Source organism: Giraffa tippelskirchi, chromosome X, assembly GCF_054371585.1.
Source record: "Giraffa tippelskirchi isolate mGirTip1 chromosome X, T2T-mGirTip1v1.2.pri, whole genome shotgun sequence".
Classification (NCBI taxonomy): domain Eukaryota; kingdom Metazoa; phylum Chordata; class Mammalia; order Artiodactyla; family Giraffidae; genus Giraffa; species Giraffa tippelskirchi.
Window position 1 is genome coordinate 77,713,614 of NC_137289.1, and position 24,921 is coordinate 77,738,534.

The 24,921-nt window shown below is 39.8% G+C and overlaps 1 protein-coding gene across 5 annotated transcripts in view; it reads left to right on the forward strand.

The window, feature by feature from the left end:
- Window positions 1–654: 654 nt before the first annotated feature.
- RPS6KA6 (ribosomal protein S6 kinase A6) overlaps window positions 655–24,921 on the forward strand; it is a 202,411-nt gene continuing 178,144 nt past the window's right edge. Inside the window, exons 1-4 of one of the 5 annotated variants that reach the window (XM_081566553.1) lie at window positions 667–896; window positions 1,083–1,348; window positions 1,656–2,823; window positions 3,011–3,120. In XM_081566553.1, coding sequence (XP_081422679.1) covers window positions 3,040–3,120 — 81 coding nt within the window. In that variant the 5' untranslated portion in view covers window positions 667–896; window positions 1,083–1,348; window positions 1,656–2,823; window positions 3,011–3,039. Of the gene's footprint in view, window positions 1,349–1,655; window positions 2,824–3,010; window positions 3,121–18,176; window positions 18,310–24,921 lie in introns of those variants that run through there. The other 4 variants (XM_081566557.1, XM_081566554.1, XM_081566555.1 and 1 more) reach the window with 4 other exon arrangements.

The window sequence follows — 24,921 nt, forward strand, 5'->3', positions numbered from 1 at the left end:
ATTTCCCATGTATTGATCATCTCCCATGCATGAGGCTATACTTCATCTCAGTTAAATTGCTAGCATCTGGTACAGTGTGTGACTTAGAGTAGCAGAGCAGTAAATGTTTGATTTGGAGAAGAGAGAAAAATGATAATTTCTGTCACTACAGGTCCAATATCCTCAGAGCGGGGTGGAAATGAAGTTAGCTTCGTACACTCTGCCTTCACTGCCTCACGTTGAGTCCAATAAGTGGTGTACGTTATGTATGTGAATACTGGAAACACGGGGTGTCATCAGTAGTATGAAGACAACCAGCGTAAATACCAACACCGTGAGCAGGACAAGAGGAGAGCAGGGAATTAGGGAGCGCAGTTGTACTACTTTATTTTAAACGGATTTTATTCCTGCCTCCAGCTTCTACGAGGCTAATGTATAATGGATTAAAACCCCTGCCTTAATATCTGTCACTAAATACCAAATGGGCGTGCCTCACTGTATAGGGCACCTGCTTTTGCAAGCCCTGAAAGAAGGTATTCCTGGAGTCCTCCTCTGACACTGACTCCTCCAAATGCTCATGAAGGACCCAAGCTTCCGAATCCTTTTTGGGACTCCTCCCGGCAAGGCTGCTCTGTTGACTTGCGAGGGCCTGCTGAGCATGTGTGAACAGCGCCGCGCATGCTCTGTGGAGCGTGCAGGTTTACCGAGGAGCTAGCAGAGGATTTTACTACGCCTCTCCCGCCTTCCCCGCCCAGTAAGCCCCCTCCCCTCTCTCCCAGCCCCCACCACGCGATCCCTCGGACCCCCCCGCCTCCCTCCCCCAGCTCCCCCCGCTTCACCCTAGGCCGGGGAATCTCCATTGACGTTTGGGTGACGCTGCTGTGCCGCCGCGGTCGGGAGTCCCAGGCGCAGCACAGGTAACGCCGCCGCTGCCGCCATATTGACAGAGCTGGGAGGGGGCCCGAAGGAGCGGGGAGCTGGCGGGGGGGCGGGGGGGGAGTCACCGCCGAGCGACTGTCGCGGCGTTGGCGGCAGTGGTGAGCACAAACCGAGCAGCAGCTCTTGGAGAGGCAGCACAGAGTTGTCTTCTCCGTGAGGAGCAGCAGCCTGTGGTGGCGACGACCTCTCGCTCCGAGTCTTTGAGGGACCCCACGGCGAAGGCAGCTGTCGCGGAAGGCGAGGCTGGGGATCCCGGCGGTGGCGGCGGCGCAGTGGCAGGCAGGCTCCAAAAACGGGATGCGCGGCCGCTCGGGCAGTTGGCAGCTCCTGTTCGAGTGCTCCTGAAGGGGCGATGCTACCGTTCGCTCCTCAAGACGAGCCCTGGAACCAAGAAATGGAGGTGTTTGGCGGCAGCGCAAGCAGCGGCGAGGTTAGTGTGGTGGCCAAGAGGGGCTGGGGCCACCCCCTTCCTCCTCTCAAGACCGTTGCTGGGGGGCCCGGGAGAGAAGGGGCATGGGGCTGGGAAGCGAGGTGCCAGGCCAGGCCCCTTGAGGCTGGGGGGCGGCGGAGCACTCTCTGCCTGAACCGAGCTTTCTCTTGGGAGCCGGCTGGGGTTGGGCGGCGGGCTTGGGAGTCAGGAGTAAGTGCAGCCCGGGCCGGGCTTGGCCTCGGGGGAGTGTCTGCCTTGCGGGCCACGCCAGAGTTGTGACTAAGTTTCTTCACTTTTCGACCTGAAGTGAAACTGGGGGACACGCCAGGTGCCCGCGCCTGGCTCCACATGTCTCTCTTTCTCCGCTGCGCCAAGTGTGCTAGCTGCCAATTTGAGGGACAGCTGCTGACTCCAGCTCTCTATTGAACACCGGGTGCTTTAGGAACCCAGCGCAACAGAAACAGCAAGGTGACGAACTCTGGGGGCATTTATACATAGGGATGAATGCTCCTTAGTTACTTTTCTCATTTCTTTGTGGCTTGTTGTGGTTCTTTGTAACAACCTAGGTGGAGATTAACTGGAGGCAAGGTTTCTTTATCTACACTCAGGTGATGTTCTGCAGCCTCCTTGGCGGTCTCCTGAATTCTACCGCCCTCTTCCGCCCCTTCTCCCTTTGCCCAACTGCTGTCCCCGCCCCGTTGGTCAGTGAAAGAACAGGCAAAGTAAACTCCAGCCCTTATAAGAGGAATCTTTGGTAAGACAGCGAGGTTCAACCAAAATATTTTGGTTCGCCTCTCTTCCCGCTCTTCTTACTTCCGAAACTGTTCTGGTTACGCTTTGGTCAGCTGTGCAGTGAGAACTCAGATGCGCACAGGTTCTTTGTTTTTTTATTATTGTTGCTTTGTTGTTTTTGTTGTTACTATTAGAAGCAGGCAGCGTTTAAACACAAAAACAAGACTTTTGGGAAAGTCGGATGTTTTTCTGATAACCTAATCGATTGACAGCCTGGTAATACAGTAGAGGCCATCACGATTACAGATCTCCTAAAATATTGAAGGCCAAATTGATTCACAGTAGGATATTTTGAGGTAGGACTCGAAATCCTCCACATCTCTAGGTGCAGATTTGTCTTTTAAGTACTTGCTTCATCCTTAAAAATATACTTTGGACTGCTGTCTGTTTAATTTGTTCTTTTTCTTTTCAAATTTCCAACTGAACTGGGGTTAAAATTACATGCCAGAATAACACTGAATAAGAAATGTTGTGGAAATATGGAAGAAGTCTAAAGTTGAACCCTCTCTATTTATAGGAAATATTTTACTAGTACACTAAAGAATTCCTAGATACATTTTAATATTCTACATCTCTTAAGAACAGGGTAAATGAAGAGGGGTTTGTTTCTTCTTGGAATGTTTCATACTTACAAGAATTTTCTAGAAGATTACTCAAGGGAAGAGGAATTTTGTTTAATTTGTGTATGTAATCTTTTGACTTATAGTTCTAGGCGTCTGGTTTATAAAAACAGTTAAATGCTTGGATATAAGGTTGGGATGGGAGGGGGGAACCATTCGCATGCTTGCTATTATTTTTGTTAACTTTGAATGTAGAAATGTTTTAAATTGTAATTACCGCATATGGTTTTGTTTTTTTTATTGTTTGCAGTATGTTTTAGGTATTATAGAGATTTAACAATGGGTCTCTCTACCTCAGCAATTTGGAAAAATACTGGAGTGGAAATTGTTAATCCCTATGAAGTAAAACGAAAGGTGAAGGTAATGTGGTAAAGAGAGTATTTCTGCCTTCTTTGTCTAAAACAGTTATGATTGGTTAGATTTAACCCTGCAAGTGACTTAATTAAACTTTTTCTAAAACAAATATTCTAGGTGAAAACTAAACACTACATCTGACCTGCTTAGACCTGTTTAGTACTCAGAAGAGGTTGTGTTTTATTTTGTTGTTGTTGTTATTGATGTTTGTTTATAATGGCTTTCTTTTGATAAGGAGACACTTTTACTTCCCAGAATTTATATTTGTTTTAATTACATGTTTGTTGATGTTGGCTTTAGAAATGTTAACAGTTGAATGTGAGCTTTGCAGCCCTCAATCATGATAGTTTTTAGGACTAAGGGTGCTTTCATTGTAGAATATATTTTTTGAATATGTGTTGAAATCCTTAAAGAAAATGTAAGTACGAATCTGTTAACTTTACTGTTAAAGGAAACTTTAATGTCTATTTCTGTGTGTGTTAAATCCTGATAAAATTAAAGATTGTATACACTATCATATTTTGTGGAGTCTTTTTCAACATCTTTTGCTGTCTTGTTTCATGGGCAGTTATTAACCTTTGAATTATCATTCAGAAGTGTGATAATTGGTTGTTTAGCCTCTTAACATGTTTTTGCACAGGAAAAAAATTATTAAGGATAGTTATGTTTTTATACTAGTGCACAGTAATGAGGTATAATGATGAGTCTAATCACTGTAACATTGTTCAATGGGAAATGTGTAAGAGGTTTCAAACAAGAATTAGATTGGTTCCAGTGAGAGGTGGAGAATGGGCCTGAAAGGGGAAATATCGGCTCTATTGACTCCTGAGAAAGAGGGTTCTTGGGAAAGGGGAAAATAGGATAAGCAAGAAGCTTTGGTTGTGAGAGCTCTTGCAGGGACTGTCTCAATTAGGTCTGTTGGGAATAGGGACTTCAAAGGATATCATCCCTCAGGCAGCCATAATTTTAGCTATTGCCTGAATTCTGTCAGCATCAGTGAAGAGATATAATGATGAAAAGCCTAATCACTATAAAATTGTCCTATGGGAAAATGTGTCAGAGGTTTCAAGTAAGAATTAGGAGGTGTGATGGGTGTTGGTCATTCCTGGACAAAGATCATTAAGAATAGCCTGTTTTAGTAGTAAAGTGGACTTTTCATGAAGTAGTGCCATGTACACAGTTTGTGGATTTTGTGTTTTGGTGAGAGTGTACTTGATTCCTAATGGAGTTTGTTATAGAATTTTCAAATTGTATATTATATCACCATATTATATTAAATATTTATTGGTACTTTTATATTATTTTTTAGCATACTGCTTTTGTTTAAGGAAGTTAGTTTTGAAAGTAATACAATTCATTGCTAAAACGGTTTGGGGCTAAAGCCACTGACTCTAAAAATTTAACTAGGACATCAGATATATGGCAGATTGGGAAAAACTGCTAATTTTAATTAATTTCATGAGACCCTGTAGTAATAGAGGAAAAAAACATGGGCTTTGGAGGCCAGTTTAATCTAGATTCCAATTTCACCTCCAACTTACACTAGCTCCACTGCAAGTTACCTAACCTCTCTGAGCTTCAGTTTCTTCATCTGTATGGGAGAAGAACTGTCTTCAAGAGTTGTTATATAAAAACTAAATACTTTGCTATGTTTAGTTCCTTAGCAAAATGATTTGCACATAGTATGTATCCAGTTCCTTCTCTTTCTCCACAGTCACCTCTTTTTTCTACCCCTAAATTCTGAATTATTGTCAACTATATTAAAACCTTGGGATTTAGATAGCCATGGCCATAGCTCCAGTTTTCCTTATTACGAATGGTTTTTCATAAGATCTACCTTCCTAGATCATTTCATTTAAGTATAGTGATCACATTTGTAACGGTAGGATGATTAAGGATGAAATATGAAGTTATATTTAGGAACATTTTGGGGGATAAGAAGAGACAAATAATTTGTTATAACTAGCTAATGAGATGTTTCGTTGACATTTTTCCTATTCTGAACTTTTGTCATGGTAGGAATTGGTTCAGTTCATGAAATGTTTATTGGGTACAAGGCAGTTCAGTACCATAGCATTGTAATGTGAAATGTCTAAAGATATACCATCCTGAATCCCGCCCCAACCCCATGGGTTTACATTCAGGTGGGCAAGATAGTCATATGCAGAAACTGCTATTATACAAATTACAAGACCATCAACAATGAGGTGGCTGTGGTGGTGGTTTAGGGAATAGATTTAGTAAGGCATTGTGAAAGAGGTGGAATTTGAGCAGGGCATTGGAGAGTGGATAATATTTTCACAGATTGCTGCTGCTGCTGCTGCTGCTGCTAAGTCGCTTCAGTCGTGTCCGACTCTGTGCGACCCCACAGACGGCAGCCCACCAGGTTCCACCGTCCCTGGGATTCTCCAGGCAAGAACACTGGAGTGGGTTGCCATTTCCTTCTCCAGTGCATGAAAGTGAAAAGTGTAAGTGAAGTCTCTCAGTCGTGTCTGACTCTTCGCGACCCCATGGACTGCAGCCTACCAGGCTCCTCCGTCCATGGGATTTTCCAGGCAAGAGTACTGGAGTGGGGTGCCATCGCCTTCTCCTTTCACAGATTAAAGGAGCCTATTTCTGGTGGATGAGGACATTGTAAGCAAAGACATGGATGTGTTCTTGGAGGAAGGAGGAGTATGATTTGCTAGGATATAAGTCTATGATGTGAGAATGGGAATAGGTATAGTGTGATATGAGGTATTCACCTAAAGGAAGGCAAGGCCCAGATTGTATAGGGCTTTTAAAGCTAGTTTAAAGGTTTTCAGTGTTTTGTAAATGGGAGCTACTGAAGATTTTTGAGATCATGAATGACATGACCAGATCTGTGCTGGCAATAGCTGATGGCAGTGTGTAGGATGGATTGGAGTTGGGGAGAGACTGAGGGTGGGGAATTTTAATCAGTGAAAGTAATAGTGAGTTTTTTTAACAAAGACAGAAGGCAGTAGAAAGTAGAAGACTGAGGGAGAGACCTTGCAGAGTTAAAATAGTTTAACAACTGATCAGATATTAGGGAGTAAGAGAAATTAGAAGTATTGTGGTAGGACTTAATTCAATATAATTGATATTTAATGCATGCTTGCCAGTAAAAGTATCTGTGTTAGCCACTAGACTAGTATGAACATAAACAAATATTTGCAGTGTAGGGAGATAGAAAGCTAAAACAACACCACCCCAGTAGTGTCTTAAACAAGAGCAAACCACTCTGAAGATTTCTGGCTATGCTTGGCATGCTTAAAATCTTTGCTTCTAAAGGTGAATACGCTTATTACTAGCTTAAAAGTTTTTCTGTGCTTTTAAAATAGTGCTTTAGCCTGAAATTTTTGCTTTATCAGTATTCATCTTAAATAGCAGCCCACGTTTGCAGAGGGCTGTGCTGAAAATAGTGACAGGTGCTTTTTTCTAGAATGCAATAAAGAGAATAGGGATATCTGTTTTTCTTATACACTCTCACCAGGTTTATTTGGACTAGAAGTAGGGGAGTGGCCAACAGGGCCCTGACCCCAACCCACCACTGATGCCTTCCCAGTTTTTCCAAGACTATCTTACTTTAAGCCAGTCTGGTCTGGAAATATTCAGGTCAGTTCCTTCAGGGCAGGGCCTCTGTATTTCCTTACCTTGATTTTTTTCTTCAAGAGAGGTAATCATTACCTCACCATTCCAAAATAAGGCCTGACTTGGTTCTATTGCTTTCTCTGGGCATATTGTTTCAGTGCCACCCCTTTCAGTCTCTCTCATCTATAATTTTAAGAGGGAAATATAAGATTTTTTTTTTTCTGTTCTTGTAATTTCTCTCTTGGTGGATGCTGTCATTATCTTTAGCCAGCAGTTCTCAAAGTCTGGTAAGTACTTGGAATCTTGAGGTCTTAACTTTTAGTACTTTGTCAAAATTTGCTGTATAATGTTTATACATTTATGTGATTTCCAAAGATAATTTACTGTTCTTGATGATGGTTTTATTTTCTTTGTCTATATTGTTTTCTTTTGGTTGGTTTTTAGGTGGGAAGGGAGTTGAAAAGAAAAGAGATTTAATTTATTTTGTTTTTGGCTCCACTGAGTCTTCTTTGCTGCTTGTGGGCTTTCTCTAGTTGCTGTGAGTGGGGGCTACTCTCTAGTTGTGATGCTCAGGCTTCTCATTGCAGTGGCTTCTTTTGTTGTAGAGCACTGGCTCTAGGTGTACGGGCTTCAGTAGTTGCAGCTCGTGAGCTCTAGAGCACAGGCTCATGTGCTTCTCAATGGCATGTGGGACCCTTCCAGACCAGGGGTTGAACCCACATTTCCTGCACTTGCAGGCAGATTCCTAACCACTGGACCACCAGGGAGGTCCCAGGAGAGAGATTTAGAGCTAAGTTTAAACTGGCTTTTGTAGATAATAGAGATGTTTTCTGAATTACCCTGGAGGTATTCTATGCAACTGATTTTGCTGCTAGATTTTAACTCTTATCTGTACATTTGAAGTAGGTCCTGCTGTGTGTGTGTGTGTGTGTGTGTGTATGTTGGTATGTGAGAGAGAGAAAGAGAGAGATTGAGAGGGAGAGAGTGTGTTTTGCTTATTCCTTGCTTCATTTCACAAAGTATTTCAGATGGTTTATAGGAGATAAGCTCCAATAAAAATTATTTTGATATTCAGAATAAGAGGAAACAGCACAGAAGGTATATAGAGAGGATGGAGGATAGGGTTGGCGGGTGAACTAGAACACAGGTAAGATGCTCTAAAGGTCTGCTACATATTTAAAATATAGTTGAATTTCAAATTTGTCCTTGATTTCCATGGGCTGATAGTTTTTAGTTCTGATCGTACATTGGATGGGGCTTCCCTGGTGGCTCAGTGGTAAAGAATACACCTGCCAACTCAGGAAACACAGGTTCAATCCCTGGGTCAGGAAGATCCCCTTGAGAAGGAAATGGTAACCCACTCCAATATTGTTGCCCGGGAAATCCCATGGACGGAGGAGCCTGGTGGGCTACAATCTATGGGGTCTCGAAAGAGTCGGACATGACTTAGTGACTAAATAACAACAGCATAGATCAGAGATACCTGGGAATTAAAAAAAAAATTCCATGATGGTGCCTAACTCACAGAGCTTCATATTAACTAATCTGGTGAGTGTCTGGGCATCATTTCCCAGGTGATTGTGATGTACAGCCAATGATAAAGAGCCACAGCTCTATGCCGAAAGGAAAAATAGTCATGAAGTTCTCATTATCCAACAGGAAAAAAAGCTGCTGTCAGTTCCTAAGCCAGCAATTAGCTATAAAATAAATTTTCTGTGAGTTATGTTTTTTGTGTGTTTTATTCTGTTGTTCTAAGATATGATGGGAGCAGAGGAAGTATTTGAAGTATCTTGTATACTCTTTATGTGTAGATTTGAAGAATTTCCTTTTCTATAAGAGAAAAAAAGTTTAATGACCTATTTTAACCTTATAATTTGGAAGCTAAATAATCTGCATACCTAGCTAATCTGCATATTACTAGCTAAGGGGATAGTGATTCCATTGTGAATAAAATACCCTTTCACTAACAAAAATTTCAAAGGTCACAAATAATTATTCTTACTATGGGACCTATCTCTCTTTCCTGTAAAGTGTTTGGGGACAGACTTTAGGAGGATATATAGTAATTTTGACACCTAATCTAAATTTTTTACTCAAAAAGATGTTGGAATCCATTCCATCTTAAATGTATCTCTTAAGGGAGAAAGAAACAACATTTATTGAACATGTATTATCTCTTCAGTTTTACTCACTCTTCAAAACAGTTTGGTATGAAAAGGTGTATCTTTTTAACAGATGAGAAAGACAAAAATCAGTGGAAGACACAGTTGGAATTTGAATTGAGATCATTTTAAATTCATGTTTTTCCCTGTATACATTGTTGTTCCCCTTATAAAGATTATATTGAAGATGAGAAGACATAGACAAGTTGTTGACAGCCATATCAGATCAGTAAATCAGAGCTGCTGATTGAATAGCTATGTTTACTCAAAATAAAGGTCAATAAAATCCAAGAAGGTTTTATGTAGACATAGACAGGATAATTCTCAATTTCATATATAAAAGCATAGGACCTAGAATATCTAAAGCAGTTTTGAAAAAACTAAAATGCAAGAAATCACTCAATATAGGATAGTAAGGCTGTAACAAGAAATTAAGGCAGTGTGGTATTGGAACAATAAACACACAGATCAGTGGAACAGAATAGGGAATCCAGAAATAGTCCATTCAAATAGGCTCAACTGATTTCTGAGAAAAGTGCAAAAGGTCTTCAGTTTCCTCATATATAAAATGGAAATTAATGTGTTTATTAAAGTAAATAAAATAATTGTTCTTTGCATATACTATCTGATAAGAATAATAAAGTTCTTGTTGTTTTTAACAAAATAAGATTTTAGGTGTCCTAGACAAAGGACTTCTTTTACTCTGATAAATAACTCAATGGACAATTTAAACTTGTTTCACATTCCACAAGATTGTATTTTAATGAAATTACAAGGACCTCATATCTCTAAGAAATTACTACAGTGAGAATTACTATTAAAGAATACCATGTATGTACACATGCCATGTAAAAATGTGCATTCATCTGTACTACACACAATACATGTATCTTTTGAAAGTAAAAATTTCCAAAGCATATGTTGTAGTTCGTGTTAGACTGGCCAGATGACCAGTGTCTTAGCATGAGGAACATTTTGGAGCTATTTAGAACCATTAAAGTCATTAGCTCTGATTTCGACCAAGGAGAGTAAACAAATTCCTGCCTGAACAGTAACCAGGGAAGCTGCTTTACTGTCATTGGACCAAAGTTTTAAAATGTTCCACAGATACCTTCTAATGTACATATAATATCGATATGCTTAGTTCAACTCATAGTAACCTATCATTTGCACAACTACCAGTCCTTTTAAAAGCATGATGATACTCAGATTGGTTTTAATCGGTTCTAAATGTTATTTTGTATTTATTCAGCAAATGATCATTAAATGCCTGCATGTGTAAATTGTTGTGTTAGTTACTAGATAGAATTCATTTGCTTATTGTTCTGGGTTTCTACCTTGAAAGCTGAAAACCAATTAATTGTATATCTGACCATTCTTCATAATCACAAAGAAATGTCAGAAGGGACAGTTTATTATGTCACAACAACCAGCAAATTTAGGCTGATAGAAAACTTTTTAAAATTTTATTTTTTTCTGGGATAGTAATGTTCTGATTCCATACTCCTGTGAAATTACTCCCAAGTTCACTGATAACTCCTTCTCCTTTGCTTTTCAAAAATATTGATAGTTTTAAAAAATAGTAATAGATTTCCTCCTATTCAAATCAGCTGTCAAGAGTGGAGCCTCGGTATGTATGGGAATTCTATTTGTGTCTTATTTTGCTTTACGTACCTCTCCTTACTCCTGGCATTGGATTATGGCAGTTAAAGAGGATTATTCTTTGGAGGCATGTGTCCCTTTTGCTTTTATTTAGTGCTCTTCTACAGTCATTTTTGCTGCATGGGAAAGGAAACATTTTTCATAATGAATTGCCTTTGAGTTGGGGTCTCTTAGTTCTTGACTTTGAAATAATGCGGAGTCTACAGGTTGGTTTTCTGGGTTAACAAGTTATCCTTCAAGTTACTAGTGTTTGATTTTGTTTATTTCACCTCTAACTTTTCTGAGGTGTATACTAAAATAACTAGTAAAATTTTGAAATTAGGTTTATCCTCATTATTTTCATAGCAAGATTGTTCAGAAGCTGGATAGCAAGATCAGTAATACCTTATGTGACCAATTTTAACATTGCTGTACATGTAAGCAGTCTCTGGGAAGCATGGGCTTGTCTAGATAACAATAGGGCTGACTTCAGCCTTTTTATTTAAACTATTGGGCTTTATGTTGCAGAAAGATTATTAAGAGGGCCATGGCATGACTGTTTTTCTAGAAATAACGTCTCTGAAGATGTAGAGTGATCTTGAATTAGGGTATTACTTTAAAGACTGATTCTAATTGAATAAACTTAGTAACTTTAGAGTCATTATCTCTTTTTTTTCAGGGCTTTATTTATTTTTTTTTAAATAAATTTATTTATTTTAGTTGAGGGCTAATTACTTTACAATATTGTAGTAGTTTTGGCCATACATTGACATGAATCAGCCATGGGTTTACATGTGTTCCTCATCCTGAACCCCCCTCCCACCTCCCTGCCCATCCCATCCCTCTGGGTCATCCCATTGCCCCAGCCCTGAGCATTTGTCTCACGCATCGAACATGGAATGGTGTTCTGTTTCACATATGATAATATACATGTTTCAGTGCTATTCTTTCAGAACATCCCACCCTCACCTTCTCCCTCAGAGTCCATAAGACTGTTCTATGCATCTGTGTCTCTTATTCTGTCTCGCATATAGGGTTATCGTTACCATCTTTCAAATTCCATATATATGCATTAGTATACTGTATTGGTGTTTTTCTTTCTGGCTTACTTCACTCTGTATAATGGGCTCCAGTTTCATCCATCTCAATAGAACAGACTCAAATGTATTTTTTTTTAATGGCTGAGTAATATTCCATTGTGTATATGTATTTATATGTCATTATCTCTTTTTAATTTAAGAGAAACAGAAATGTCATCATCATTGTTTCAGATTTTACATTTTTAGATTTTATGTTTTAAAAAGCAGTGTGCTTGACTTTATTTGTTTTAAATACTTGTAACAGTATGGCACAAGTGAAATATTGAAAAAGATTTGAGTGAATTATGCCAGTTCCAAAAAGTGAACTAAGTATTCATTAGTCTGTTATTAGAGTTAACAGCATCTAAAAATCTAACATACTCTTCTTCCTGCCTTCAGGGAGATGACAAGTTTCTGCTAGTAAAATTATTGGTTTCAAAAAGCATGGAAAATAATCCATTCTGCTGGCAATTTTTTTTTTTTTAATTTACAAGGATACAAGGGACATTGGAGTAAAAGAAAATTGAAAATAGAGGTTGACTGTTAGGAAATTGTGAACATAATCAGGGGAAAGCAATATTCTGTGTGTACTGCAGTAGTTATAATCCCATAGCATAGATAATTTCTGTTTGTTCTTTCTTTGCTAGGCCAACATGGTTCAGTTCAGTTCGGTTGCTCATTCGGGTTCGACTCTTTGCAACCACATGGACTGCAGCATGCCAGGGTTCCCTGTCCATCACCAACTGTCGGAGGCTACTCAAACTCATGTCCATTGTGTCAGTGATGCCATCCAAGCATCTCATACTCTGTCATCCACTTCTCCTCCCTCCTTCAATCTTTCCCAGTATCAGGATCTTTTCTGAAAAGTCGGCGTTTCCCATCAGGTGGCCAAAGTATTGGGGTTTTAGTTTCAGCATCAGTCCTTTCAGTGAATACTCAGGACTGATTTCCTTTAGGATGGACTGGTTGGATCTCCTGGCAGTCTCCTCCAACACCACAGTTGAAAAGCATCAATTTTTCAGTGCTCAGATTTATTTATAGGCCAACTCTCACATCCATACATGACTACTGGAAAAACCATAGCTTTGACTAGACGGAACTTTGTTGGCAAAGTAATGTCTCTGCTTTTTAATATGCTGTCTAGGTTGGTCATAGCTTTTCTTCCAAGGAGCAAGTGTCTTTTAATTTCATGGCTGCAGCCACCATCTGCAGTGGTTTTGGAGCCCAAGAAAATAAAGTCTGTCACTGTTTCCATTGTTTCTCCATCTATTTGCCATGAAGTGATGGGACCAGATGCCATGATCTTAGTTTTCTGAACGTTGAGCTTTAAGCCAACTTTTTCACTCTCCTCTTTCACTTTCATCAAGAGGCTCTTTAGTTCTCGCTTTCTGCCATAAGGGTGGTGTCATCTGCATATCTGAGGTTATTGATATTTCTCCCGGCAATCTTGATTCCAGCTTGTGCTTCATCCAGCCAAGCGTTTCTCATGATGTACTGTGCATACAAGTTAAATAAGCAGGGTGACAATATACAGCCTCGATATACTCATTTTCCTATTTGGAGCCAGTGTGTTGTTCCATGTCCAGTTCTAACTGTTGCTTCCTGACCTGCATACAGATTTCTCAAGAGGCAGGTCAGGTGGTCTGGTATTCCCATCTCTTGAAGAATTTTCCACAGTTTATTGTGATCCACACAGTCAAAGGCCTTGGCATAGTCAATAAAGCAGAAATAGATGTTTTTCTGGAACTCTCTTGCTTTTTCAATGATCCAGCAGTTGTTGGCAATTTGATTGCTGCTTCCTCTGCCTTTTCTAAAACCAGCTTGAACATCTGGAAGTTCACAGTTCGCGTATTGTTGAAGCCGGGCTTGGAGAATTTTGAGCATTACTTTACTAGCGTGTGAGATGGGTACAATTGTGTGGTAGTTTGAGTATTCTTTGGCATTGCTTTTCTTTGGGATTGGAATGAAAACTGACCTTTTCCAGTCCCGTGGCCACTGCTGAGTTTTCCAGACTTGCTGGCATATTGAGCGCAGCACATTCACAGCATTGTCTTTTAGGATTTGAAATAGCTCAACTGGAATTCCATCACCTTCACTAACTTTGTTTGTAGTGATGCTTCTTAAGGCACACTTGACTTCACATTCCAGGATGTCTGGCTCTAGGTGAGTGACCACACCATTGTGGTTATCTGCATCATGAAGTTCTTTTTTGTATAGTTCTTCTGTGTATTCTTGCCACCTCTTCTTAATATCTTCTGTTTCTGTTAGGTACATACGATTTCTGTCCTTTTTTGTGCTCATCTTTGCATGAAATATTCCCTTGCTATCTCTAATTTTCTTGAAGAGATCTTTAGTCTTTCCCATTCAATTGTTTTCCTCTGTTTCTTTGCACTGATCACTGACGAAGGCTTTCTTGTCTCTCCTTGCTATTCTTTGGAACACTGCATTCAAACGGGTATATCTTTCCTTTTCTCCTTTGCCTTTCTCTTCTTTTCTTTTCTCAGCTATTTTTGTAAGGCCTCATCAGACAACCATCTTGCCAGTGTTCAGAAGTTGTTTTATGGAAGTTACTCAGCATTCAAATGATCTTTTGATGAAATTGTGGGGGAGAAAGTGGTCTCTCTGTCCTATTCCTCCGCCATGTAGTATGAAATATGGCCAACTTGGTACTCTTGTGCATTTTTAAATGTTGCACTTCTAATTACTATAAAATTAGATAGTTTAGACTAAGGTGTGGTAAACTTTTTCTGTTAAGAGCCAAATAAATATTTTATAGTTTGTTTACTTTTTATAACCTCTATTGCATGTTTTTAAAACTGTCCTTTAAAATGTTAAAAAAAAAAACTAGCCTGTGTGTCACCGTTTAGACAAATGGTTTTTGAATGTCATTTGCAAAGTTGTTTGTACTAATTTGCTGACAAAATTTAAGGTTAGGAGTCTAACTGAAAAAAAAAATGAATATTTGAAGTAACTCCCATGGAATAGATGAAGTATCAAGAATTTACAAAGACTTATTTTGAAAAATACCTTATGAATGACCCAAGCTGTTTATTTTTAAAATGGTTTTGAAAGAATTGAATTTCTGTTGGCTGTTACAATTTAAAATTGAGTCAGAAATCATAAGCAGAATGACTACTGGAAATACTTTATGAAATTAAATTTCAAAGGTTTTAAATGTTTCAAATAAGAAAATTAATAAAAAAATAAGGAAAATCTCTGGTAGTTACTTACTACTGAAGTTATTTTTTACATTTAATTCATTCAGATTATAAATTCAGTCATTCCATTCCACAAACTTTTCCAGGATTAATTATGTTCTGGATAATATGCTAGATACTGGGGTTATAAAGAGTCATAAGACATGATCCTTTTCCTCAGGGAGCTTACAGTGTGATCAAGGGATGGAACAGATATTTAATATGTAAGACAGTGTTAATGGGTAGAAGTCTGCGTCTGTTAAGGTAGAAGGAAAAAAAAGGAAGATATAACGTTGAGTTTTGATAAAGATGAGCTGATGTTCAAAAACACAGGTACCTGAAATGTTAAATACTTCAAAGATGATTCATACTTAAATTTAGACTCTGTTTTTTATGCTTTGATTTGAACATGAGTGTGTTTTACCAGCTAATTTACATTAGAACAGAGTCTCTTGTGGCTGCCTGTGTGCTCAGTCATGTCCAGCTCTGCAACCCCATGGACTGTAGCCCACCATGCTCCTCTGTCCATGGGATTTCCCAGACAAGTATACTGGAGTGTGTTGCCATTTCCTTCTCCAGGGGATCTTTCTGACCCAGGGTTTGAATCCACGTTTTTGAATGTCTTGCATCAGCAGGTGGATTCTTTATGACTGTGCCCACCTGGGAAGCCCAGCAGAGTCTAATAATTGTTTTTAAATACCTGACTAATAGATTAACTTAGAGGCAGTATTGGAGAAGGCAGTGGCACCCCACTCCAGTACTCTTGCCTGGAGAATCCCATGGACGGAGGAGCCTGGTGGGCTGCAGTCCATGGGGTCACGAAGAGTCAGACACGACTGAGCGACTTTACTTTTACTTTTCACTTTCATGCATTGGAGAAGGAAATGGCAACCCACTCCAGTGTTCTTGCCTGCAGAATCCCAGGGACGGGGGAGCCTGGTGGGCTGCCGTCTCTGGGGTCGCACAGAGTTGCACATGACTGAAGCTACTTAGCAGCAGAGGCAGTATACTCTTGCTCATCCTGAGACTCTCTTTAAAAGGTAACTCTTCTAGGGGAATTCCCTGGAGGTCCAGTGGTTAAAGGCTGTGCTTTTGATCCTTGATCAGAGAACTAAGATCCCACAGGCCTGTGCAGTGCGGCCACAAAACATACATATACATACATACATACATATATATATATATATATATATATATATATATATATATATATATATATAAATGGATATATTGAAACAGAATTCAGTTCAATTCAGTCACTCAGTCATGTCTGACTCTTTTCGACCCCATGGACTGGAGCATGCCAGGCTTCTCTGTCCATCACCAGCTCTTGGAGCTTGCTCAGACTCATGTCCATTGAGTCAGTGATGCCATCCAACCATCTCATTCTCTGTTGTCCCCTTCTCCCCATGCCTTCAATCTTTCCCAGCATCAGGGTCTTTTCCAATGAGTCAGTTCTTCGCATCAGGTGGTCAAAGTATTGGAGCTTCAGCTTCAACATCAGTCCTTCCAATGAATATTCAGGACTAATTTCCTTTAGGATGGACTGGTTGGATCTGCTTGCAGTCCAAGGGGCTCTCAAGAGTCTTCTCCAACACCACAGTTCAAAAGCATCAATTCTTCAGCACTCAGCTTTCTTTATAGTCCGACTCTCACATCATACATAACTGCTAGAAAAACCATAGCCTTGAGTATATGGATCTTTGTCTGCAAAGTAATGTCTCTGCTTTTTAATATGCTATCTAGGTTGGTATAGCTTTTCTTGCAAGGAGCAAGCGTCTTTTAATTTCATGGCTGCAGCCACCATCTGCAGTGATTTTGGAGCCCCCGCCCAAAAAACCCAAAAGTCTGTCATTGTTTCCCCGTCTATTTGCCATGAAGTGATAGAACTGGATGCCATGATCTTAGTTTTCTGAATGTTGAGTTTTAAGCCAACTTTTTCACTCTCTTTCACATTCATCAAGAGGCTCTTTAGTTCTTGCTTTCTGCCATAAGAGTGGTGTCTTCTGGATATCTACGGTTATTGATATTTTTCCCTGCAATCTTGATTCCAGCTTGTGTTTCATCCAGCCCAGCATTCACATGATGTACTCTGCGTATAAGTTAAATAAGCAGGGTGACAATATATAGCCTTGACATACTCCTTTCCCAGTTTGGAACCAGTCTATTGTTCCATGATCAGTTCTAACTATTGCTTCTTGACCAGCATACATACCTGGAGAGGGGAATGGCAAACCACTTGAGTATTCTTGCCTTGAGGACCCCGTGAACAGTATAAAACAGAATTGCCCTTTCTTAAACCTTCCATGAAGCAGTGACAGTGAGTGGTTATGTGGGTATGTTTCAAAGGACTAACCTATCGGGGTAAAAAAACAACAAGAATATGTATAATTAGAAAGCCAGAAAGATCAAAACAAATCATTTAAAATGAATTTTGCAGGTGCTATCAAATTTTCTATAAGTAATGTATTGAGTATAAAATTCAATCTAAAAGATTAAAAACATAAATCTACTGGAGAAATGACCATAACTAGTAATAAACTTTTGAAAATGTTTAGTAGTTTAAAACTCAGGATGCAGATTAAACCTGCTATGTGGAAAGCAAAACAAAAAGACTAATATTTGGACATGCCCAACTAAAGGACTATTAGTGAAACTGATAAAGTGTGTTATAGTAAAAATATACAAAGATACTTTTCACTTCTCTCCAAGTTTGTGATTCTTCAAGTAAGACATTTATGCATGGATATATATATATATATGAGAAGGCAATGGCAACCCACTCCAGTACTCTTGCCTGGAAAATCCCATGGATAGAGGAGCCTGGTGGGCTGCAGTCCATGGGGTCACTAGGAGTCAGACACAACTGAGCGACTTCACTTTCACTTTTCACTTTCATGCATTGGAGAAGAAAATGGCAACCCACTCCAGTGTTCTAGGCTGGAGAATCCCAGGGATGGGGGAGCCTGGTGGGCTCCCATCTATGGGTCGCACAGAGTTGGACACAACTGAAGCGACTTAGCAGCAGCATATATACATATATGTGTGTGTGTGTGTGTGTGTGTGTGCGTGCGCGCACGCATGTGTGTGTTTGTACCTTTATGGGTTGACTTGGAAGATTGTTTTCAAGTTGACCAAAAATAGTTGTATTATTGTTTAAGAGTAATGTTCCCAGAGTTGTATGTCGAAATTAAATTAAATTAGTTAAATTTAATTAGCAGCATATGATGATATAGCAGTATTAGTTAAATTTAATTAGTAGCATATGATGATATAGCAGTAAGTTTTGATTCACAGGCATTTTATTTTGTACATAGGTAGCATTATTCAATTTTGATGAATTGTTAACTAAAATGTTCCATATACTTTTTTCCTGTATTTTCTTTTGACAGGAAACATTCATGCATCAAGCATTTATTGAACACATGTGACACTGCCAGCTGCTTTAAGAACATAAATATTAATCCTGAAAAAAAATGAGGGTTTTCATGATAATATGTTTTGTTGTCACACAGTGAGGTAAAGGTGGGTGTTTGCAAGCTGGTTCTGATGTTTCTAGGTAACTGCATGATTCCCTTGGAACAAATGTTCCTAAGGAACTGTTGAGCATTTTGTCAAGGTTTGTTGATCAAACAGGAAAAGGGAGCTATGGATTTGAGTAGGTAAACAGGTATGCTGGGAGAATAGATTAATTATGCACAAGACATGGTACAGTGATACCAGTAATATTGGAGATAGCTAAGGCAAGGGGATCTCAGAATTTAGTGAGTAATCTGGGGTACACTGATGATATATCCAATGGTTTGTTAGATTTCCTATAGTGGCTAGACTTTGGGATTGGATGGATATTAAGAGAAATAACAATAACATAACTGTAGTGAAAGAACTATCCCAAGAAAAGTCAGCCATTTTACAATATAGGGGAGTAAGGGTGGCTTATTGGCCTTGGTTAGTGAAAGAATCCCAAGCTGAATAAATTAATCAGATGGCTAATAATTGGAGCCAGAGGCTTATTTCTAGCAGAGTTCAAGCAAGATCTGTGATTTTCATAGAATTACCACCAACGGAGGATGCCCACCGATTGTAGTAGGGCACACAACATTAATAAACCTGTAGCCACAAGGAAGAGTCCCCAAAGTTAGATTCTTCTCAGTCCTTCCTTGTCATAATTAAGAGGCCAAAGGGTCAGGGTCAGTTCTTCTGAATTATCATTCTAGGTGTACACCTATTCATGAAAATTTTCACTCCTTGAAAATGTGTCTATAATGTTAGAAGAAGTATAATGAGTGTTAAGTTGATGCTTCATCAGATATTATAGAATAGAGGAGATATCACAACTCTTTGGTAACCACAGTTAGAGCAAGGGTAATCAGAGATATTTCACTGATGAAGAGTATTGGCTTGGTCCAGTCTTGGAAGAGCCATCTATATCAGGTGTTATCTGCTTTATTTCTGGGTCTAATTTAGCTTTAGGTATCCAACTGTTTCGGAGGTGCATTCAGTTGGAGAAGTCTTTTTAAAATGTGAAACGAATTCAAGAATCAATGCTTTAAAGTTCAGCATCACAGGGATTGGTTAAAAGTATTGTGATAGGACCCTTTTCATCTGATCTGTAAGGAGTCTGTTAAAAGATGTCTTTTCCAATAAGCATTGCCTCCTGGGTGTAAATACCTTCATCCCCTGGGAGTGCAATGTGGAAAGATTTTTCAACCAGGTGCTCATTTTTCTTCAGAGTCTTAATGATAGTTTGACAACAATGGAAAAGATCTCCCTTGACTAGAAGTGGCTCATATGATCCTGATTCACGAATCGTGGGTCTTCCAGTAATTATTTCAAATGTTTAATATAACTGTGAGTAGCAGTTTAAGCCAAGGAAGGCCAAAGGCCTTAGAGAGTTTTGCCGATTGAGTTTTGTAAATTATGCCGTTAGTCTTTTCCCTAGACCAGAAGATTGGAGATGATAGGCACAGTGGAAATGTAGTATAGGCCAGATCACAAACAGCATTTAGAATTTTTCCAGTGAAATGGGTACTGTTATCACTACATAATTCCAGGGGAATTCCTCAAGTAGGAACAGTTCTTTCCAACAGTCCTTTGTCCAGTGCAAGGGCAGTTGCTTGTTTGTAAGGAAATGATTCTAACCAATGAAAACACATACAAACCATCACCAGAGCATGTTTATTTATATCCTTGAGAGAGAGGCAGCTGGATAGAATCTTGTTGCCAGATAATGAAGGAACCAGGAGGCAAAGGAAAGTGGCCTTGAGAAGTATTAGTAGATTTTCCTACAATGTATTTAGGACAGATCTGACACCTCTGACATATTTTGGTCACTACTGTGGAAAAGGTTTCCAAAAGTATTGTTTTCCACAGGTTTTCATTTTTTCAGTTCCCCCATGAGTCATTTCATATGTTAATTTTAATATGTTTGCTTGAGTGACTTCAGAAAGAGCAGAACAGCCATTTGGCCCATACCAACACCCAATATGTTGATCAAGTGTGTATCCTTCAGAAACCCACCTCTGTTCCTTATACATAGCATGCAATTGCCCATCTCTGATAATATCCTTTAAATATTGGGTGCCTGTCCAAGTAATAGCTAACATGGTGTGAATAGAACGACCAACAGGAGGTTCCTTTGTGGAGCCTGAATCTTGTAATCTTGTAATGCTGCTACCTTAGTAGTTTTATCTGCTAACTGGTCCCCTTTTCTTCCTCAATGTTGTCTTTGGAATGCACTAGGGCCTTTATTATTGCCAGTTGCTATAGCAGGATTGCATCCAGTAAAACCTTAACAAAGGGATCACTTTAAATTTCATTTCGCCCTGGGAGCAGGAGACTTCTCTGTTTCCAAAGCATTCCAAAGTCATGAGCTACTCCAAAAGCATACCTGCTGTATAAATATTAGCATGTTTGCCAGAGACCTGAGTTCAGGCATGAGTGAGTGCTTATAGGTCAGCTTCAATTTGGGCTGAAGAAATAAAGGGCTAAGCTTTGGATTCTATTAAAGTGATGGGAATAGACACAGTATATCCAATTTCCAGATATCCATCATTATTTTATAGGTAGGAGTCATAAGTAAACTAAGAAGCACTGGAGTTGTCTAAAGGTGTTTCTTGTAAATCTGGATGTGGACTAGTCAAGAGATCACTTGTGGTTATGCAGTCATGTGGGGTCTCATCTGTTGGTGATGGTAAGAGAATAGCAGGATTTAGGGAGTTTCCATGAGAAAAAAGTGACATTTGGAGAGGAAAACAATAAGATTTCATGAGGCTTCAGTCCACTAACAGATTAAGTGTTGTGTGTAGTTCACGAGTGCTGCAATAGAGTGAGGGACGAACACTCGTAAAGAAGACCCTGTATCTGTCTCTTCTGTGGCCCACAGAAGAGTAGCAGTGGTTGCTATTGCTCAAAGGCAAGGTGGATGTCCTTGAGTTATGAGTTCCAACTTTTGGCTATAATAGCTGATAGGTGAGCATTTTCCCCTTGGGCTGAACAAGCACTGCAAGAGTATTTCTGTTAACTTCATGTAACTTCATGGTAGAAAGGGAAGAGAATCACTAAGGTTTCCTATAGCAGGGGCAGTGACCAATTCAGTTTTTAAAGTTTTAAAGGCTGACTCAACGTCATGATTCCAAACAAGAGGATTGGGTTTCTTATCATTTGAAAAGGAATAAATGGGTTTCATATAAAAGGAGAAATTGGGAACCCAGCTTCTACAGTGGGCATCACCAGATGGTCATTACTGAAATCAGATTGATTATATTATTTCCAGCCGAGGATGGAGAATCTCTATACAATCAGCCAAAACAAAACTGTGGCCCAGATCATGAACTCCTTATTGCAAATTCAGACTTAAATTGAAGAAAGTGGGGAAAACCACTAGACCATTCAGGTATGACCTAAATCAAATCCCTTACAATTATACAGTGAAAATGAGAAATAGATTCAAGGGACTAGATCTGATAGACAGAGTGCCTGATGAACTATGGATGGAAATTCATGACATTTTACGGGAGGCAGGGATCAAGACTATCCCCAAGAAAAAGAAATGCAAAAAGGCAAAATGGTTGTCTGAGGAGGCCTTACAAATAGCTGAGAAAAGAAGAGACGTAAAAGGCAAAGGAAAAAAGAAAAAAAATATACCCATTTGAATGCAGAATTCCAAAGAATAGCAAGGAGAGATAAGAAAGCCTTCCTAAGTGATAAATGCAAAGAAATAGAGGAAAGCAATAGAATGGAAAAGACTAGAGATCTCTTCAAGAAAATCAGAGATACCAAGGGAACGTTTCATGGAAAGATGGGAACAATAGAGGACAGAAATGGTATGTAACTAACAGAAGCAGAAGATGTTAAGAAGCGGTGACAAGAATACACAGAAAAATTATACAAAAAAGATATTAATGACCCAGATCACCATGATGGTGTGATCATTCACCTAAAGCCAGACATCCTGGAATGTGAAGTCAAATGGGCCTTATGAAGCAGTACTACTAAGCTACTGGAGATGATGGAATTCCAGCTGAGCTATTTCAGATTCTAAGATGATGCTGTGAAAATGCTGCACTCAATATGCCAGCAAATTTGGAAAACTCATCAGTGGTCAATTTTCATTCCAATCCAAAAGAAAGGCAATGCCAAAGAATGTTCAAATTACCACACAATTGTACTCATCTCACACGCTAGCAAAGTAATGCTCAAAATTCTCCAAGTGAGGCTTCAACAGTATACGAATCTAGAACTTCCAGATGTTTAAGTTGGATTCAAGAAAGGCAGAGGAACCAGAGGTCAAATGGCCAGCATCTGCTGGATCATAGAAAAAGCAAGAGAATTCCAGAAAAATATCTACTTTTGCTTTATTGATCTTGCCAAAGCCTTTTACTGTGTGAATCACAACAAACTGTGGAAAATTCTTCCCAGAGATGGGAATACCAGACCACCTTACCTGCTCCTGAGAAATTTGTATGCAGATCAAGAAGCAACAGTTAGAACCGTACATAAAACAATGGACTAGTTCCAAATTTGGAAGGGAGTACCACAAGGCTGTATATTGTCACCTTGCTTATATAACTTATACAAAGAGCAAGTTCAGTTCAGTTCAGTCACTCAGTCGTGTCCGACTCTTTGCAACCACATGGACTGCAGCACGCCAGGCTTCCCCATCCATTCCATCTCCTGGAGCTTGCTCAAACTCATGCCTGTCCAGTCAGTGATGCCACCCAACCATCTCATCCTCTATCGATCCCTTCTCCTCCTGCCTTCAATCTTTCCCAACATCAGGGTCTTTTCAGATGTGTCAGTTCTTCACATCAGGTGGCCAAAATATTGGAGTTTCAGCTTCAGCATCAGTCCTGCAGAGTACATCATGTCAGTGCCAGGCTGGATGAAGCACACGCTAGAATCAAGATTGCCAGGAGAAATATCAATAACCTCAGATATGCAGGTGACACCACACTTCTGGCAGAAAGTGAAGAGAACTAAAGAGCCTCCTGATGATGAAGGTGAAAGAGGAGAGTGAAAAAGCTGGCTTAAAACTCAATATTCAGAAAGCTAAGATCATGGCATCCAGTTCCATCACTTCATGGCAAATAGATGGGGAAATAATGGAAATAGTGACAGATTTTATTTTCTTGGGCTCCAAAATCACTGCAGATGGTGGCTGCAGCCGTGAAATTAAAAGACACTTGCTCCTTGGAAGAAAAGCTGTGTCCAACCTAGACAGCATATTAAAAAACAGAGACATTACTTTGCTAACAAAGGTCCATCTAGTCAAAGCTATGGTTTTTCCAGTAATCATGTATGGATGTGAGAGGTCGACCATAAAGAAAGCTGAGCACCAAAGAATTGATACTTTTGAACTGTGTTGTTGGGGAAGACTCTTGAGAGTCCCTTGGACTGCAAGGAGATCCTCCCAGTCAAACCAGTCAAAGGAGATCAAACCAGTCAATCCTAAAGGAAATCAGTTCTGAATATTCATTGGAAGGACTGATGCTGAAGCTGAAGCTCCAGTACTTTGCCCCCCTAATGCGAAGAACTGACTCATTGGAAAAGACCCTGACGCTGGGAAAGACTGAAGGCAGGAGGAGAAGGGATTGATAGAGGATGAGATGGTTGGGTGGCATCACTGACTGGATGGGCATGAGTTTGAGCAAGCTCCGGGAGATGGTAATGGATGGGGAAGCCTGGTGTGCTCCCGTCCATGGGGTCACAAAGAGTCGGACATGACTGAGCGACTGAACTGAACTGAAGTTCTACAATAACCTGCTAGCCTGAGAAGGCCTCTCAACTGGCACTTGGTGACAGGAAAGGGAAACTGTGATATGCCTTGGATGCTTATAGGATCCAGCATTAGACTTGGGTGGAGGGGTGGATCTTAAACAAATGACTTAAGTATCCTATCTGGGTTTTGTTGACTTAAGGAAAAACAGGCAAAATCAATTATGAGTTGAAGTTTTATTCAGGGACCTTAATGAACACTTTTTTATTTGCCCAGGAGACAGCCTCTCCATAGCTCTGAGGGAACTGGTAGGGATCGAACCCGGGTCTCCCACATTGCAGGCATGTTTTTTACTGTCTGAGACACCAGGGAAGCCCCACAGAGGTAGGAGAGAAGCCAGTATATATATGATTTCTTAGCTGGAGAATATGTGCAGGCCAACATACATTTTCCTGAAAGATTACTACAAATCATAAAGAACAGATATCTCAAGTTGATGACTTTAGTAATCCTCTATGTATGCGAAGATGCAAGAATCTGGGTTCATTAAAATTTTCCCAGAGATATATATTTAACTATCTAAGAGACCTTCTTGTCCAAAGCACAGAGCATCTTGTTATTGTCTTACTTTCCTCTCAGATTGTGCTGTAGTTCATTGTCTTCAGTGGGTTGTGAGTTAATCCTTGTAGAATTGGATAGTGAGCAGAAACACTCTGCTTTTCTTTGTTTGTATTTCAAAAAAATTGAAACTTAACCCTTGAGACCTAACGTTTTTTGTGTGCTGGCTGAATGAGGCAGCGTAGGCTACCCTTGAGGTTTGCTCTCTCAGTAGGGGACTGTAACAAAAGGTCATCCCCATATTAGAGTTAAGTAGAGCTATGGGCACAATATAAATCAGCCAAGTCTGGTTTCAATATCTC